The sequence below is a fragment of the Canis lupus genome, chromosome 37 (genome assembly GCF_003254725.2).
Source record: "Canis lupus dingo isolate Sandy chromosome 37, ASM325472v2, whole genome shotgun sequence".
Taxonomy (NCBI): domain Eukaryota; kingdom Metazoa; phylum Chordata; class Mammalia; order Carnivora; family Canidae; genus Canis; species Canis lupus.
In genome coordinates this window covers 20873784-20891330 of record NC_064279.1, presented here as the reverse complement: position 1 = coordinate 20891330, position 17547 = coordinate 20873784, and the positions used below count along the sequence as shown (strand labels likewise).

At 35.0% G+C, this 17547-nt stretch overlaps 1 protein-coding gene and 1 long non-coding RNA gene across 14 annotated transcripts in view; one reads left to right on the top strand and one right to left on the bottom strand.

The window, feature by feature from the left end:
- The window catches only part of LOC112656308 (uncharacterized), an 80913-nt gene extending 72982 nt beyond the window's left edge, over positions 1–7931 (bottom strand). The window contains exons 1-3 of one of the 2 annotated variants that reach the window (XR_003134260.3): positions 7792–7931; positions 7078–7212; positions 1976–3705 (exon numbers count right to left, since the gene is read on the bottom strand). This is a non-coding gene — a long non-coding RNA (uncharacterized LOC112656308). Of the gene's footprint in view, positions 1–1975; positions 3706–7077; positions 7213–7791 lie in introns of those variants that run through there. The other variant, XR_004812600.2, reaches the window with a different exon arrangement.
- The window catches only part of IKZF2 (IKAROS family zinc finger 2), a 154223-nt gene extending 138450 nt beyond the window's left edge, over positions 1–15773 (top strand). For all 12 annotated transcript variants that reach the window (XM_049106502.1, XM_049106494.1, XM_049106492.1 and 9 more), the window contains 2 exons: positions 1503–1646; positions 7340–15773. In XM_049106502.1, the coding sequence (XP_048962459.1) occupies positions 1503–1646; positions 7340–8064 (869 nt within the window). In that variant the 3' untranslated portion in view covers positions 8065–15773. The remainder of the gene's footprint in view (positions 1–1502; positions 1647–7339) is intronic.
- The last annotated feature ends 1774 nt before the right edge of the window (positions 15774–17547 follow it).

Sequence of the window (17547 nt, the reverse complement as noted above, 5' to 3'; positions counted from 1 at the left end):
TATATTTTTTTCCACTTGCTATTATCATGGATTTTTATCATTATGGAAAATGACCTGAGTGTTTTTCCTTGTTTCTGAAGCTCCTAACTTCCTTCCAGATCAACATCCAGCAATTGTAGAATCCCTTGTCAATCGTAGCCATATCTTACAGAGATTGAAAAGTAAATTTTTCTGGCCCATCCAGTAGACTCTACGTCAACCCAAGACTTAGATTGAATATCAATTTCTTTAAACATGTCCAAATTAGGAAAACATTTTTCTGTTGCCATTTTTCATTTCTTCAAAATCAGCAACCTGTATTGGTTATTAAGTAGGTCACCTGAATTGTGCACTGGATTTTTTTTAACTTTCATCTCTTGCTTTCTCGTTTTATTTTAGTGTCCGCCCTTCTAGACGAGAACGTATTGTGTTGTACACAGTGAAACTATCCTTTACAAATGAAAGGTGCAGAATAAATCGTTTTACAGTATATGCTGAACAAGTAAAGATATTCTAAGATATGAAACCTTTAGGCTTCCTAGTACTACTGGTGCAGGTATTTTAGAGAAAGCAATGATAATCAAGAATAAGTTTATGGTCTTTCCTGTGAACATTGTCTTCAGTCATTGATTTCACCTGTCTCAGATGTTACTGTATCCTTAAACATCCTTTGACAGTATTTTTACTCAAAAACTTTTGTAAGTTCTTTGTTTATATTATGAATTTCAATATCTCGTGTCAATAATATCTCTGAGCTAATCTGTTAGCCCATAGCAATTTAGACAAATGGGATGAGGAGGGAGCAGCTTTGGAGAGTTTATGTCAAATGAATTAGAGCAGTAGTTTAGTGAGCAAATATGCCATTTTGGAAATGGTTTCTTTTTAACCTGCTGAAGAGCTCTTTTTAAAATAAATTACAATCATAAAGCGGCCACAGTTTACTATGTGTAGGCATGTTCAGAATTGAAGCCCCTTCATGAAGGCTGCTTTGTGCAGGTATTTATCTACTGCCAATAGGGCTAGCAGCTCACTCAGCTCATCAATAGAAAATCTGCTACAGGAAAATACATGGGTGAAAAAAAAGAAAACCTGGTTAAATATCGTGCTGTTATTCTGTGTGCCTATTTAAGCTTTCCTTCAAAACAAGTTGACTTGCTTAAATTGTTTTAGAAAAATAAACTCCAAAGCCTTGAAAATAGTGCAGTCTTAAAGTGGTATTGATTTTAATCAACGTTAAAAACACTTTCAGAGGAGTAAGATGAGAAACAAGATGAACATGTTTGCCACCAGTAGTGGCCAACAGTTTGTGTCATTGATCTGAGAATGACTCAGATAAAAACAAATCCTGTGTGTGTGTGTAAACTTAGAGAGTGTACTCTAACACTAAACATTATTCTTTTTACTTTTATTCAAGCATACTAGCTTATGTTTAATACATATTGAGTTGGCAAATCCAGCTTTGTATCTTTTAATAAAATGTTGAAGAAATTATCAGATTGCATTTTTTGTATGGTTTTATATAGTACCTCCTATGGAAGATTGTAAGGAACAAGAGCCTATCATGGACAACAATATTTCTCTGGTGCCTTTTGAGAGACCTGCTGTCATAGAGAAGCTCACAGGGAATATGGGAAAACGTAAAAGCTCCACTCCACAAAAGTTTGTGGGTAAGCGCTACAAATGATTTTACTTCTTAAAAAGTGGTTTCAATGGGCAGAGGTATGTTCCCATGAAATACAGATGGTATATTTCAGTTCAAGAGATAGATACCCATCTCTTTGTCCATTATTCATTTCTACTTTATGCTGTTCCATATGTAACACAGTTATACACACACACACACACACACACACACACACACACCCTTAGGTATGTGGGCCTAGGAAACAAAAAACTGATAGAAGTTATTATCTCAAAATGAAATTATATATACAGTATATAAAATAAAATATTCATTTATTTACAAAATAAAAATACTTAGGGAAAATGGTGTCATCTATAAGCCAGCTTTGTAATCTGTTTTGCAGTTTTCATTAGTCTTTAAACTATTTTCTTTACGTGATATTAATGGTTTTGCTATTTGGTCTAGAATTAAGAGAAATCTTTTCCCCCAAAATAATGCAGCAACCCTCATTAAAGGGTTTTCATTCCTGGATCTGTCTTTCATATTTGGATCTTTGTTTTCATCCGGCTTATGATTTTGAAACAAAAAGATTATATATGATGTACTTAAACTTTTATTTTTTAGACTTTTCTTTTTCATTTCCAAGCCCTTAAATATTCTTTAATACACTCAGAGTTGGCATCATTCCGTACACTGTAAATCATCAAGTGTTTCTGAGGATGCAAAAATCATCCAATTTTTAAAGAATATATAAAAATGGTGACTCCATATAAGGAATTGCCATTAATTATATATATAATATATCAGTCTTTATATAGGGTAAAAATTAGAAGAGAAAGATTTTCAAATAGATTCTCACATTCTAGTGTCAAAGAGTATTGTGGAACATCCTTCTTTGGTTGAGTGGTGACTGGGAGAAAATATTCTCTGGTTATTTCAGGGAGGGAAGGCTAATAAAATTCTTTTACTCCAGTAATCACTTAGAGAATATTTCCTTCCAATCTAAAATTGAAGAACTAACAAATCACCAAAATATCATTTTAAGACAAGCTGAAGAGATTTATTGACAGCTCATTGAAAAAAAAAGGCCAGAGAATAGCCCTAAGGGATCACCTAGTTGATCCTAGGTCGATTTAAAGCCCCAGAAAGAATACTCAAAGGCCTGCCTTGGGCCCTAAGTAACTTTTCTTTCTGTCCTTCTCTCTTCCTTTTTATAAATAACTATTTTTTAATTGCCATTTCATCTATTTTTTAAATTGAGCAATTTTGATGGGTATCCATTAAATGATTTATGTCCTTTAAACCAATACTAGTGTTGTTGTGAAAATATGTCTTTATGTCTTCTGAATCTATTTAATCTTATTCTTTGTAATATTTTTATTTTTCCTATGACTTGGGGATACTAGTCTCAATTCTTTAGTAAAGAGGGACAGATTTTCTTAAATTACATTTTGATTTTAAAAAATTTAAAAGAAAAAATAAAATAATAACATTAGATTTTTATTTGGAATTTATGGTATTTTTTATTTGAATTATCCTTTCTATTAATATGTGAAAAACACACACCATCTCTATGATGTTTTTGAAATGAAAATTTCATCATTCCATACTTACTATAAATTCCTTTTTACCATATTCCTCAAATACTGTTCTTCGACCTTATCAAGCCTTCCAGACCAATGATCACTGAACTTTCTACATATCTTTTTGTGTCCTCTTCTCTTTTTCTTATCCAGCTTAGATTCCATGGTTAATCACTTTTGACACTCTTTTGACAACATTATTGATTCTTTTACTTTGTTGCCTTTCTATCACCTTCTGATGAAATTCTACCCTCTGGTGAAAGCAGAGGAGCATCTTTCCCATGTCTACAGGACTGCTAGTACTCGCAAAGAAAATCTTGCAGCCCTACAAATTGGTGGCACTATTCATCAATGAATAAGTGATCTGAAATATCAGTTGTTCCATCCATATATGTAGCAGTCCTCCTTTACTCCATCCTTGAAAGTCCTCTCTCCCACCCAACCCTATAGCCATTTCAACATTTCTTCATTCTCCACAAACATAGTGTATCACTCCTTGATGGTATTATATCTCAGCTTCTAGGGAATAAAATCAGTTGAAATGATTTCAATATAATATAACCAATCTTATAAAGATTATGTGCATTTATATGATTTATATGAATACTTTTTTTCCCCTCTTTGTTTCAATAAAAGAATATCCCTCTTTGTAATTAAGGTTAAGTCGTCTTTTTTGTGTTCTGGAATTCTTCTATCTCAGCTTCCCAAATATCTTACATTATTATTCCTTTTTCTCACTCATTTTTTCAACCTCTCCCCTCTCTTGACATTTTCCTTTTTGTATTTAATATGATAAGTTCTCATCCCCCAAAAAATCTTCCCTCGAACCCAAGTCTCCTTCCAGCTACTGCCTGCTTTTTCCTACTCTTCAAAAATGGAGTTGTTGAAAGAGTTCTCTATGCTTGCTCTCCATACTTTCTTTCTTCCTACTCATTCCCTAGTCTATGCAACCTGGCTTTCTTCCCCATGCTCCACAGAAATTATTCTCATTGAGGTCACCACTAGTTTTCATAGTGCCACGTGCAAGTGGATCCTTTATAGACTATCTTACACAACTCCTAGAGAGCATTTGCCACTCTTGAATAATTCATTCCTTTTGAAACACTTCTTTCCTTGGTGTCCATGACATTGATCTCTCCTGCATTTCTTCCAGCTTCTCTGCCCCTTATAAGTCTTCTAAGTCTGAAGACTTAATAGTTAACAGTTATGCAAATGGAGCAAAAGTGCTAATGAGTCCTCCATTCCTGTGCCTAAATATTTATTTTAAATCAAGCTGAAAAACTATGGTGTTCTATCTAACTTAGAAAATTGAGTTCAATTACAGAATCACCAGACCTTGACAGCATGAGTAGAACTACCACCTGACCTGCAGCCCAGCCTCTCTCTTAGATCCACTTCTGGTTCTGTCTAGCACCAAAAGGGGCCTCATGCACACAACTGTAGACACTCAGCCTGCACACCAAGATCTTTTCACATTGTACCCCACAGAGCACATAGAGAGTAGTGTGTTGGTCACTCCTCAGGGCTGTGTACGTACCGAGAGCACCAATTGTGCCATTCGGCAAGGAATTCGGGGGTTCTGGGTATCCAGGGTATGGTCTAGGGAGTAATCTCCAGACGGGCACACTCCCTTGGCTAGACACAGTCCTCATTCCATGAGGAACAAAAGACTGTAAACATGGGGCCCCATCCAGGAATCCAACTTGCCTTGGTCTCTGGGCAGGCATAAAAATCCTGGTGTTCTTTCAGTTTCTATTTTTTACTCCTCTTCTTCACACTGTACCTATGCTTGGGTCAGATCTTCAATTCTCGTGGCTTTAAAAGTTACTTTCTATCAACTGTGACTTACATACCTATATCTCAAGCCCAAGTCTCTCCGAAATTTGAGACTGTATTTTGGTAGTTCCTGGACCATGACTATTATTCCGTCTTTCCCAGCCTGAACTCATCATCTTTTATCATTGCCATCCACTAAGTTTCCCAGGCCAGAAACCTGAGTTCCATATTTAACTTCTTTCTTTTTCTCACATCTTTCTTCTTTTTATCTAGGTCTAGATAATCACCAAACTCTACAAACTATATTTTCTAAATTTCTCTCCATTCCAGCCAATTTTCTCCATTTCTGCTGCCACTATACTAATTCAGACCACCATGATATTTATATCAATAACTTCCTACACCGTCTTGATAAATAAAGATCTAGTTAAGTCACTTCCCTGTTTAACCCTTTTAATCCTTATTGCCCTCAGGATAAAATTCAAATTCCTTAGCTGTTGACTGAGCCCTGTTATTATCTTCTCCATCTTTCTCATCTATTTCCACTCTCAGCTATATACTGAAATGTAAGTAATCCCTTGAACAAGTCATGCCCTCTTGCCTCTAAGCCTTCCTACCAGCTGCTCCACCTCTGCATTCCTTTACTTGGCTAATATTTGTCATCACGTTTTTATCTCAGATGCCACTTTCTTCAAGAAGTCGTCTTTTACTCCCCTAATTATGTATTCCTTTTATTTGACCTCATAGCATATATAACACTGTAGTAATAATGATCCCTAAATCGCTACAACTCCTGCTAAAGTGTCAGCTCTTTGAGAATATAGATTAGGTTTGTCTAGCTCAACTTTTAAACTCTTAACATTGTAATATCTTAAATTGGATGCCATGCGGTAAGGTCTCATCTTTTTTTTCTTCTTACATTTTCATTACTCTGATCATTACCCTGATTCACTTTGGGGACCTCTCTTCAAACCTGAAATAATACTAGCTACTTGAAAGTGCTTTTCCAGAATGCAGTTCTGTGGATCAGCATTTTTTTAATCAACATTACAAATTAGGCATCCATCTATAACATACTAAACATTTATAGGAAGTTCACATATATTTTAAGAAGTTTTTATCTGTGAGATTTACCTCTCAAACTAACCAGGCAATTAGTAGGATACGTCATTGTTTTAGTGGCAGAATTTTAAAAAGATAAAATATGCTGTCTAAAGCTGGCAATATTTAAAAGAGAAAAATTAAAGTTACTTCTCCAGTTTTATGCACAGAATTTTTTCATGGTTAAATACTATCTTAGAGTAAAATATAAATTTGTTGAAGTAAATATTAAAGGGAAAACCACAAAAATTCTTCAATCAAGAAAAAATATAGGAAATTAACAATGGGTGTACATACCAGCACCACTACCCATATGACTGAATAAGGCAGGGCTGAGGTAAAAATGATTAATTCTCCATTTCAAGAAGCAAAACAACAAAACAGTATCTTCTAAGTTTATAAATAAACTACCTTTGGTAATAACTCCTATATTTAAACAGTCCTAAATTTCATTCCATTTATCAAACTATACAACTTTTTTGGTGGGGAAAGGGGAAGAGAGAGAGCATGCGAGTGGGTGGTGGAGGCAGGGGAGACAAGAGGGCGAGGCGGAGAGAGAATCTCAGGCAGGCTCCACACCCAGCATAGAGCCCAGCCCGGGGCTCAGTCTCACCACCCTGAGATCATGAGCTGAGCCAAAATCAAGAGTCAGATGCTTAACTGACTGAGCCACCCAGCTGCCCCAAAACAATACATCTTTTAACAGTATTTTAATGGTGATGTTTTTGAATTCTCCACGGTGACATATACCAGCTCTATATATATTTTTTTCTAATATAGCCTTTAAATCATCCAGATTAACCCTATATAACACCAAGGTGACAGATGTTATAATCAGATCACTCTTGCTTTTGTGATCTCTATAGCTTGGTCACTGATGTCTAAAATAGCAAAATAGACATAGTCTCTGACTTATTTTCACCTGGTATTTCTTCTTTCGCCTATAGTCGCTAAGCTCCAGACAAGTGGAAATTTTAATTGAGAATGAAAGTAAGATAACACACTCAATCATACCTTTCAGGCTAGATGCATTTTCATGATGGCATTAAAACAAGTGCAAATGGCTTGTGAAATTCTTATTACTAATCCTCTTTGCAGGTTGAGAGTATTTGTGAGTCTCAGCAGAATTAAAGAGCCCAAATGCTTGATCTAAAGAATAAGATTATCATATTATAGAAAATGGAGACGATTAACTTTGTACATTTATATTTTAATCCAATCACTAATTTTGTTGTATTTTGTTTGTTTTTTACTTTTCTCACCCTCCCCCTTTCAGGGGAAAAGCTCATGCGATTCAGCTACCCAGACATTCACTTTGATATGAACTTAACATATGAGAAGGAGGCTGAGCTAATGCAGTCTCATATGATGGACCAAGCCATCAACAATGCAATCACCTACCTTGGAGCTGAGGCCCTTCACCCACTGATGCAGCACCCGCCAAGCACAATCGCTGAGGTGGCCCCAGTTATAAGCTCAGCTTATTCTCAGGTCTATCATCCAAATAGGATAGAAAGACCCATTAGCAGGGAAACCTCCGATAGTCATGAAAACAACATGGATGGTCCTCTCTCTCTCATCAGACCAAAGAGTCGGCCCCAGGAAAGAGAGGCCTCTCCCAGCAATAGCTGCCTGGATTCTACTGACTCAGAAAGCAGCCATGATGACCACCAGTCCTACCAAGGAAACCCTGCCTTAAATCCCAAGAGGAAACAAAGCCCAGCTTACATGAAGGAGGATGTCAAGGCTTTGGATACCACCAAGGCTCCTAAGGGCTCTCTGAAAGACATCTACAAGGTCTTCAATGGAGAAGGAGAACAGATTAGGGCCTTCAAGTGTGAGCACTGCCGAGTCCTTTTCCTAGACCATGTCATGTACACCATTCACATGGGTTGCCATGGCTACCGGGACCCACTGGAATGCAACATCTGTGGCTACAGAAGCCAGGACCGTTACGAGTTTTCATCACACATTGTTCGAGGGGAGCACACATTCCACTAGGCCTTTTCATTCCAAAGGGGACCCCTATGAAGTAACAAACTGCACATGAAGAAATACTGCACTTACAAATCCCACCTTCCCTCAGATGTTGACATACCTTTTTTTTGTTTGTTTAATATTATTACTGTCATTAATTCTTATTTTGTGGACGCAGTGTCATTTGCTCTGCCTAATTACAATAAGGAAAAAAACAGAAGAGCGAAGGGACAGGAGATATTGTTTCTTGATAAACTTGGCTTGTTTATTTTGTGGGAATTTAAGAGCAGTTCCATTTCTGCCATGCATAAATACAAGGTATATCATGCTTTGGAAAAAAAAAAAAATCACTTGATTCACCTGAGAGATTCTAATTTGCCACTGATGTTCAGGATTATGGTTGAAGGCAGGAAAGTTTAGAGTATTCTGGGTAGAACTTTCACAGTTTAAAGTGGCATAAGTAATTTTACCCTTCAAGGAAGAATTTGTTTCAAAATGTAAACTGTTTTGTTTTTGTTTTTTTTTTTCCCCTCTAGAGATCATGGAACACAAACATTGTTACTTTCAGTGATAACTCCTTGGATGAGTTGTTATGGGTTCTATGTTTACTTCCCCAGTGGAATTTATAATACGGTATGCTGTACACTGTACCATATAGCAAAACTTTTAAACTACAGGTAGTTAAGGACACCTACAATACATCTGAGGTCCTATGATCTTATTTTTCTAAACTTAAGCACTGTTTTCCATAGTTTTGATGACTGGCATTTTATAGACACCCTGGCAGCCTTACTTTTAACACCTTTAATGAATAGTATTTTTATCTAGTCTTAAGAATAACATATGGTCTAAGAGTGGCTAAGAGGCAGTCAGTAGTTTCCAGAAAGGACCTCTACTTTTCATAAATTTGTTTGGGAAGTTTTCTTTTAAAATTGTAATGTGATGGCAGCATAGTTTGCGTATTTGTTTCTAAAAGTATGCTTACGATTGTCACTTTATCAGCATTTAATCAGTGTTAACCAGTCAGCAGAAAAATATAATTAGGCTAACAGTGGGGGGGGGAGGGACCCACTCAGAAATCTCTTTTCTGGTATGTCTCTTTTCACTGTTTTTTTTTTCAAGCTGTGACCACCCAGTGTTCTATCCATAGTCCATCATCTTTTACTATTTAAGTGGAAGATCATAAAAATCTTGTTTGAGGTTTTTGCTTTCCAAATCTTGGAGCAATTACTAATTCAACTTGAATGGGTAACTTGAACCCCATAAGTTGTGGAATTAGGGCTATTTATTCTAGTATTTCTTCAATAATAATAATATTACCACTTTTGGTGCAAGGAAAGGGGAACTTCTTTGTAACCTGTACATTAGACTACAGATAAACAAAAAACAAAGCTTATTTTTACCCTTCTTGGAGTCTAGTAACCTAACCTCCAAGTGAAAGTCACCATGTCCTGCACATTTTTCTCTATCTTGAAAACATTCAACTATTTATAAATCCCTGTCAGAAATGAATCTCAATCCCTTAGTAAAAACTTTCTCTTCTTTATCTGTACATATGTCACCATTTTTCATGTGCAAATTTTTTATTTCATTTATAAGGGTGCTGTTTTTTCTCTGCAGTCCAGCAGCATTAGAGGGAAGGAACCAAATGAGATCTGTCATTTTGGGGAGATATACTTGGGTGCAGAACTTGCAGCTTGTGTTGAGGGAGGACAGGCCTGTCCATGCCTGGATTATCTGGTAGCCATTTATGATTACTGATTCTGTTAAGCAGTAACTGATAACTGCTCTAAAAAAGAATCATTCAATAGGATGGTACAACTATGTTTCTTAATACAGATGATGTGAGAACTAGCAAGATGAGAGACCTATGGACAGAGAAGTAAACATGGCCCCAATACTGCCCTTCACTTATTTTCTCATTTATCATCTGCTGATTTAAGCAACTTCCAAGCACTAACACAGCTAGAGCGAGGCAACAATGATTATAACTCAACTGTCCTTTACTGGCCCCTCTTGTAATTATTTTTGGAGAAATGTCCAAACTGTTCCTTTAAATCTAAGAGAATGCACCAAAACAGAAACGTGAAATATTTTAAATAGAATGTCAACTGGTTTCCCCCCCCCCACCCCCCCGCATGCTTTGGTACATCGTGAACATACAATTTATCTAAAGCATGTTTTGAGACTCCCTTAACTGCCCCTACCCTAACCACTCAAGAAGAAAATTGGAATTTTATATATTTTTTTCCTTTTTGGAGGAAGGTAAATAATTTAAGGTTACTGATTTTGTGTTTTACTGCAATTTAAGGAAACATTTGGATGGCAGATAATGTGTTCATAACTTTGGCTGTGTGTGGATTTCTGCTGGCATCACCGATGAATTTTCCTCCTGTTCACTGTTTGTTTTTTCCAGTGTATGAACAATCATGTACCCAACTGTCCTGGGATGAAGCTGAATTTTAGGTGGACCTAAAGAGTTGTGTAGTACCCCCATAAAGACAGTACTAATATACCCTCCTCTTTTCATTTCATCTCTTTGGAAATTTATTGTATTGAAGGGACTTAATATTTGTGAGAGTGTATTTGCTACAAGTGTATGCTTGTACTTTCTTAGCTTCATGATATAAGGAACAGAAAGAGGTAACGATGGCTCAGGGTGTGGCAGAGACAAATGAGGACGAGGTCAATTCAAATGTGCAGGTTAGAATGAATTCTTGTGGGCACAGTGCTTTCTGGGAAATTCTGAATGGCTATATTTGCATGCCTCCTTCTTCAAGAAAGGAAATAGGCAAGTTGTTAGGGCCTAAAAATAAATATGAGAGTCAGACACCAAATAAATCAAGTTTTACATAACAGTTATATGCCCGGTTTATTTAGGTGAGATTTCACATTACAGAGTACTTGAGGGGGCATGAAAATGGGTTAGCCTCTCTTTTCTAGTCTGGCAAAAATTCAGAAATTCATCACATTGCTTTGCCCTAATTTTGCCGAGAAAATGATCTACAGCTCCTGTTGGAGATGTGTGCTGCCTCTCTCTAATAGTGGTCAATCACTTTTAAAAAGCCATTCTAATCTGGCTTTTTAGAACAGTGAAAATAACCATTAAGCAGATTGGAAGAGATTTCAAGTCGTTAAAACATTCCGTTGAGAATTTTCTGGAGGGACAAAATTGGAGAATGAGAGACCAGGATTTAGATTCGGCTACGGAGTAGGGAATGCCTTTTCTGCATACATACAAGCAACTCTATGTGTGCAACAGTGTGTGTATGTTTGTATACACGTACACACTCTTCTAAGGAAAAGTCATGAAAAGAAGCAATTAGAGTGACCTCATGTGTTGCAAGAGCACATAAAGAGTTAAAATTATAGTTAATACCCGAGCAATTTAGGACATTTACCAGATTGTATTAAGAAATATTAAAGAAGTTATTGGCGTGTCTTTAGAACTTAGTTCAACTATTAAACTTAAACCTTGGGTCTTTACCATCTACTTTCAGAAGAAATCAAAACAAACAAAAAGGTTTTCAAGCTGATTCTGTATAACTTCCAAAGTGAAAGAAACACAAATAACTTTTGAATAGGAAGATACAGAAAAGAAAAATGATTAACTTTTACTTGTTGGCAAATGGACAAAGACCAGAATATTTTAGTGAGCTTGATGTTATTTTTATAGTTACTTTGTCTCAGTTCTACACCTCACAAAACTATGAAGTCTTTATATATGTTATAAAGGTTTGACAAAACATACATTAGTGAAGGCATTTAGATGAAAATTATGTTTTACTTACTCTCAAAATGTTATTTCATCCTGTCTCCAAAATGATTCCATAAAGTAGAAAAAGAACAGAAAAGGTTGCAAATATCAAACAAAAAACTGCATGTCCCTAGTTTTAAGACAGAACTTACAGTAAAAAGGTACTGGTTACAATTTTTTTTTTTACTTTGAAATACTCATTTTACCAAAAGGGATATGTTACATATCATCTTTAGTTATATTTTATATATTATTTAGTTAAGTACTATCTGTATACGATTACCAAAAAAAAAAAAAAAAAAAAAAAAATTCCCCACATGCAAAAGAAAAAAAGAATAGAGGTAAATTTGAAGTTTGTATATATGAGAGTTATCTTAGAAATGTTTTTAAACCTCCAGTTTCTGCAAAATAATTAAAATATACAGTAACTGGTATCTTAAGATCCTGAATTTAATGTATTAAATACTTGTAAGATTTCTTTATATTGGTGCCTTTTTAAAATGCATTGAGAGAGTGTTGGTTAGCTGTTGTAGCTCTACAAACACTTTTATTATGTATTTTTAAAAACCACTTAAATTTGAGTACTATATAATACATCTTCGTGTTCTTAGGGCAAAACTGTCAGAGGAATTTCCAGTACAGAGGATTTCAGCTCATCTGTTCAAAGTAAAGGAAACTTTGAGACAAGATTTTAATCTCATTAGTTTGATAGTATTTCTGAATATCATTACAAGATCACATAAGTAAAATATGGCATAGAGGGAAATTTCATCTGTGAATTGCATTATGGTATGTGTTTTTGTTTTGTTTTAAAGGAAGAATAAGTTCTAGTATCACACAAGGCTTTATTAGTGGAATTTTTGGTCAGTAAAATACAGTATTGTTTTGGAATTCCATTTACAGACTAGTGTTGTACTAGTCTGAGAACCTGTCTCCTAATCTGTTAATGTTTTATGGAATAATGTAAAGAAGCAGGTAATTAATTCTCCTTGAACAAAACAAAACTGAACAGTCATACCACATTGCTATTCTCCAAAGCATAATCCCAAATGGTTTCCTACCATGATTGTGTATTACTTGCAATGGATGTGTTAGGATATGACAGCTTTTAAAAAAAAAAAAAAATGAGCTGCTTGTTATACAAAGCAAATGTCATATGACCAAGAAGCTGTGATATGCTAGTGTTTCTTTTTATCATAGTGTGTTGCTAGGCCAAATAATGACACCTTGAATATTTTTACATTTATTGCAGAAACCTAAAATTTTGGGATTTCCATAAGGTTTTTATGTAACATTATATTTCTAGCTTTTTAGTTTTCTCTTGCTGTACTGTAAGTTTGTGGATATTTTTCACATGCACAGTTAGAAATAAGTTCCTAATTCTGTTTATGGGGTTTTTCCTCCCATAACACTGCATTTGTATATTTTCTGTATAAATTTGTTGTGAATTAACCCTTACCCCCATACAGAGAGTGGTACGTGAATGACTAGTTTTCTAAGATGTCCTTTTTATTGTGAATAAAATATAAAATTTAGAGGCCCTCTGCTAAGCCACATAAAATACAACATATAACTTCAGAAAAGTACAGATAAGCCAGTTTGCAGTTAATTGGGCCCTTCAAATTACCTCAAGTGACACACAGTAAGAAAAGCTTCTCAAACGGGTGGAGGTCACTGAATCCCCTACTATGCACTTATCAGGATTCTATTTAATTTACTGGAAATGGATTTTTAGAAAATGAATACACTGTAACAAGGGAAGGACTCTGGGTTTTGTTTTTTGTTGTTTTATTAATTTGTGTGTGTGTTTTTTAAGTAGTTCAATTTCTGAAACTGTGATAAAACATTTTGACTGTCAAGCACTCTCAGATTTTGAACACAAATCACTTCCCCTTCTGTGTAACGAAGTTCTTTATTAGCTCTTAAATTTTGTCTCCTCCTCCTAACCTCCTTTGCTCCCTGTCAATGTCCCTTCCAGCACTGCCTCTGGACATCTCTGCCTCTCTTCCCCCCACTAGTTTGAAGATTAGGTCGGCTCTTAACTTCCAACTCATCAGTCTCTTCAGTCTTAACATTTTTTTGTGTGATTTTTGTTAGCTGTATAATTTGCTGACATATTTTTATACTCAAGTGTAGTTTTATATTAAAAAAGAGAAGTAGTTGGATTAAAAATAGTAAAGTATATAACCCTTGTGCTACTTTCAAATATTGGGTACCTAAAATAGGACTTCAGAGATTATGTCATCGTAATATGGTATGTTTGCCTTTTTTTGTTGAGTTTTGTGTTCTGATTTGGTTTTCCTCCTAAAATGTATGAGAGATTAAACAATTTTTTGCAAAAATATAGGAAGATGTTAAAAATCTAAAGCAAAAAGTCTTAACTGTCTCCCAGTTGGGAGAACATGCTTTAACATTACTATAATAATATTCCAGGTTTGGAGGGGGTTCTCCAGGCTTCATATCTGCTCTTAATAGTTGGACCTTTTAGACCATGTGTTATTTGCAATCCCAGAATGATTCCTTCTGCTATTTAAAGGATATTTTTCTTTTCTTTCTGTACAAGTGCAATACTTTCCTTGAAGTCTTAAAAACTATGGTTATTTTTTTTTTTTAACTGACGTATTCTTTAATGTCAAAAAGAAACCCTTGAAAATCATGGCATGTTAGTTAAAGGACACAACAAGCAAAGGAAAAAGGCACTCCATAATCAAAAGATTAGAAAACGTCGAAACCACTAGTCTAATCTTAGGGTATTCTTTATTTGGGCTAAATTTTAATTGAAAATGGTAATCTTTTGTCTGAGAAATGTGTCCTAAAGTTGAAAAAAGTTGCAATTCTTAGACTGAATTTTCTTCTTACCCTTGTCCAATGTTTTAAATTAAGAACCTAATATTTTTTTATTTCATTTTCGTTCTTTTGGAAATGAACTTAAAAAAAAAAAAAAAAAGCAAAGCAAAGCACTTAGCTCAATTTTAAACACCTATCACCTACTGAAGACAATTTTTAAGAAATATTTGGAGCACTGTTTTCATACAAATTTAAGTAAGAAGTATTTTTCGTATCATACATATTTATATGTAGAATGCTGGTTTTCTTTTTTTATACCTGTGTCCCTGTAGTAAAACTGCTGTAATGTAAATACATGTTTTGTTAAAAGATAACATTTCTTTGGCATTTCTTTTAAAGGCAGTTACTGCATTTGTATAGTATGTGTCTTGGCCATTTTAGATTTTTTTCTTTAACAATACCAAAGGTAATTAGACTACTTTAAAAACTAATTGCTTGACAGTTTCTAGGATATTTTGAGTTTTAGAAGCAAAAGAAAAATAAGATAGGTCAAACCAGTAAACCTCATTTTTTTTCAAACTAATAATTTGGGAAAATAAAAATTGTTTTAAAAAGAAATATATATATCTATGTAAAATTAAAATTCCAGAACTTGTATGTCAGGTTTGCTCAGTGTAATGTTTTTTTAAGGCTCAAATACAATACCTCAGAAAATGAGGTTTACTATGGAAATACTGAAACAGTCTTTGCAGCTGTGTGACAAGTCACTCTGCTATATTACCAATTTGGAGACCTCTGCTAAACAGTTTTATCACTGCAGACTAAAACGTGGGACTTGTATTTTCTTTGTTTTTAATGCACACACATACATGTTCTGCGCATGTATGTGGCTACTGTGTATACGTGTATGAGTGTTGTATATGCATGTGTGAGTGTGTGTCTGTATGTGTGTACAACTAAAGAAGCTGCAGAAACTTTGTAATACTTTGTGAAAAGGATTATATTATAAAGGTTTGTACTGTCTGAGTGCACAGCTACTGGAATAAATTTAGGGAATCTCAGGAACAAGCATATAATTTGTCCAAGATTTATTTCTTCTCAGAAGTGTAAGTGCAGTTTTTAATTCTGTATATTATTTAATATTTTACCAATAAAATAAACTTCTGACATAAAAAGTTTGCTATAAAAACTTTCTGGTGAAAATTCTGTACCCAAACACATCTTCCAAATACGAAGATTAAATTATTGAATAACATCAGGCTTAAGTTATTGCCGTTGTGTACACATGTCACACTGCCTGACCCAGAGAGAGATGGGGATACATTTGAGATCAGGAATCTCCATCTTTACCATGTAGGCCCCCTGCCCCAGGGCAGAGGACAAAGTATTCCAAGTTGTTAGGGATGGTATCTCTTTACTCTTCAGAGTTTTCATACAGGTCTTATTTCACCCTTAAATCTCAGAGGTATGTATGTCGGAGCCTATCCTCTATTTATAGAAGACACCTACGGGCAGAAAGTTGTTGCTCCAAAGCACACAGTAAATTATGCAAGCAGTTCAACAAATGGTTCAATAACCGTATTGGAAACCACCATTTCTTAGGAGTCCAACCAGGATCAAATAAGGGTTAAATCCTAGACATTGCTCAATCACCTTGGCAAAAAGGAGATGTCTGTTCTGCTTTATGTTACATTATCACTATATGAATCATGAATTGCCTACATTTTAACAAATGCAACTTATGCTTTCCCATAAGTTTGTTCTGTTACCAATGTCTTCATAACCAGAAATGTAAAAGGGCACATATGACTGCAAACTCATTTACCTTTAGCTATTTCCTCATCCCCATGCCAGTTCAAGCCCACCATCACATCTGAGATAGTTATTAAATTTTCTTCATCAATATGTGTTTGTAGATTTTCATGGATACTTATCACATTTTAAAAGTACTATCAAATGAAATTTTTCTTCCTTGAGTGTACCTTTTAATTCAAAATACCTAACTTATAGGGGAAAAGGCAAAAAAAAGTAGCAAGGCCAAAAAAAAAAAAATGAGCTTAACAAATACTTCCTAGTATTACATTTATAAATACCTTGAAGATCGACAAATATGTATCAAATTCATCTATTTATAATGTTGACAAGCGCAAAATGAAAAGACTTTTTACAAAGATGCCATATGTTTTTGATTTTTCTATTCTAGTAGGATCAGAGAAATGATAAATATTTGAAATCTTGATATGATGATACGATTTTAAGATTTGATCAATATGCTCAAGACAAAGGGCTCTTTAGGGTGTGAGCCACCTGGTAAAGGAAGTTTGTTGAGCATTTTGGCAACTCTACATCTTGCTCTTAGGGGCTCTAAGATGCACCCATTAAACTTCCAGCAACACCTCATGTTTTAATAACCCAACTAAAGGTTTCCATTATGATTTTAACTTCTCACTAAAGGTACCAATGAGGATAATAACTGGTGAAATTGAATTTTGCTGCTTTTCTTCCATTTGGCACAATACTTGAGGGAGGTGCTTCCCAAAACTAACCTAATAGGTAGATGGGAGAAATTGACAAAGATGATGAAGTATCCATAACCCCATAGAAAAGTGGGCAAAAGTAGAGTAGGGGCAGATCCTGGAAAATAAAAGCATACTCATGTGAGAAAAAGAAAGGTTAATGTTTTCTTGCCCCTACTGCTGCTGCTCTATATTCCTAGAAAGTCATAGATCAGACCAACTGCTGCTAACTTGAAATTTTTTCAGGCACAGAAGTCCCTCAAAACAGTAAAAGCAGACACTGCCCTTATTGCCGTTATTTGTTCTAACCCTTAGAAGAGCTGTAAGAACCTGATGACCTGACTGATTGAAACATATGCAAAGAAGCAAGATTTTTGAGTGCTTCAGGAAGAACCAAAGGTATAAAGGAAGTACCGTAAGGGTACTGGACCTTAGGTAAACCTATAA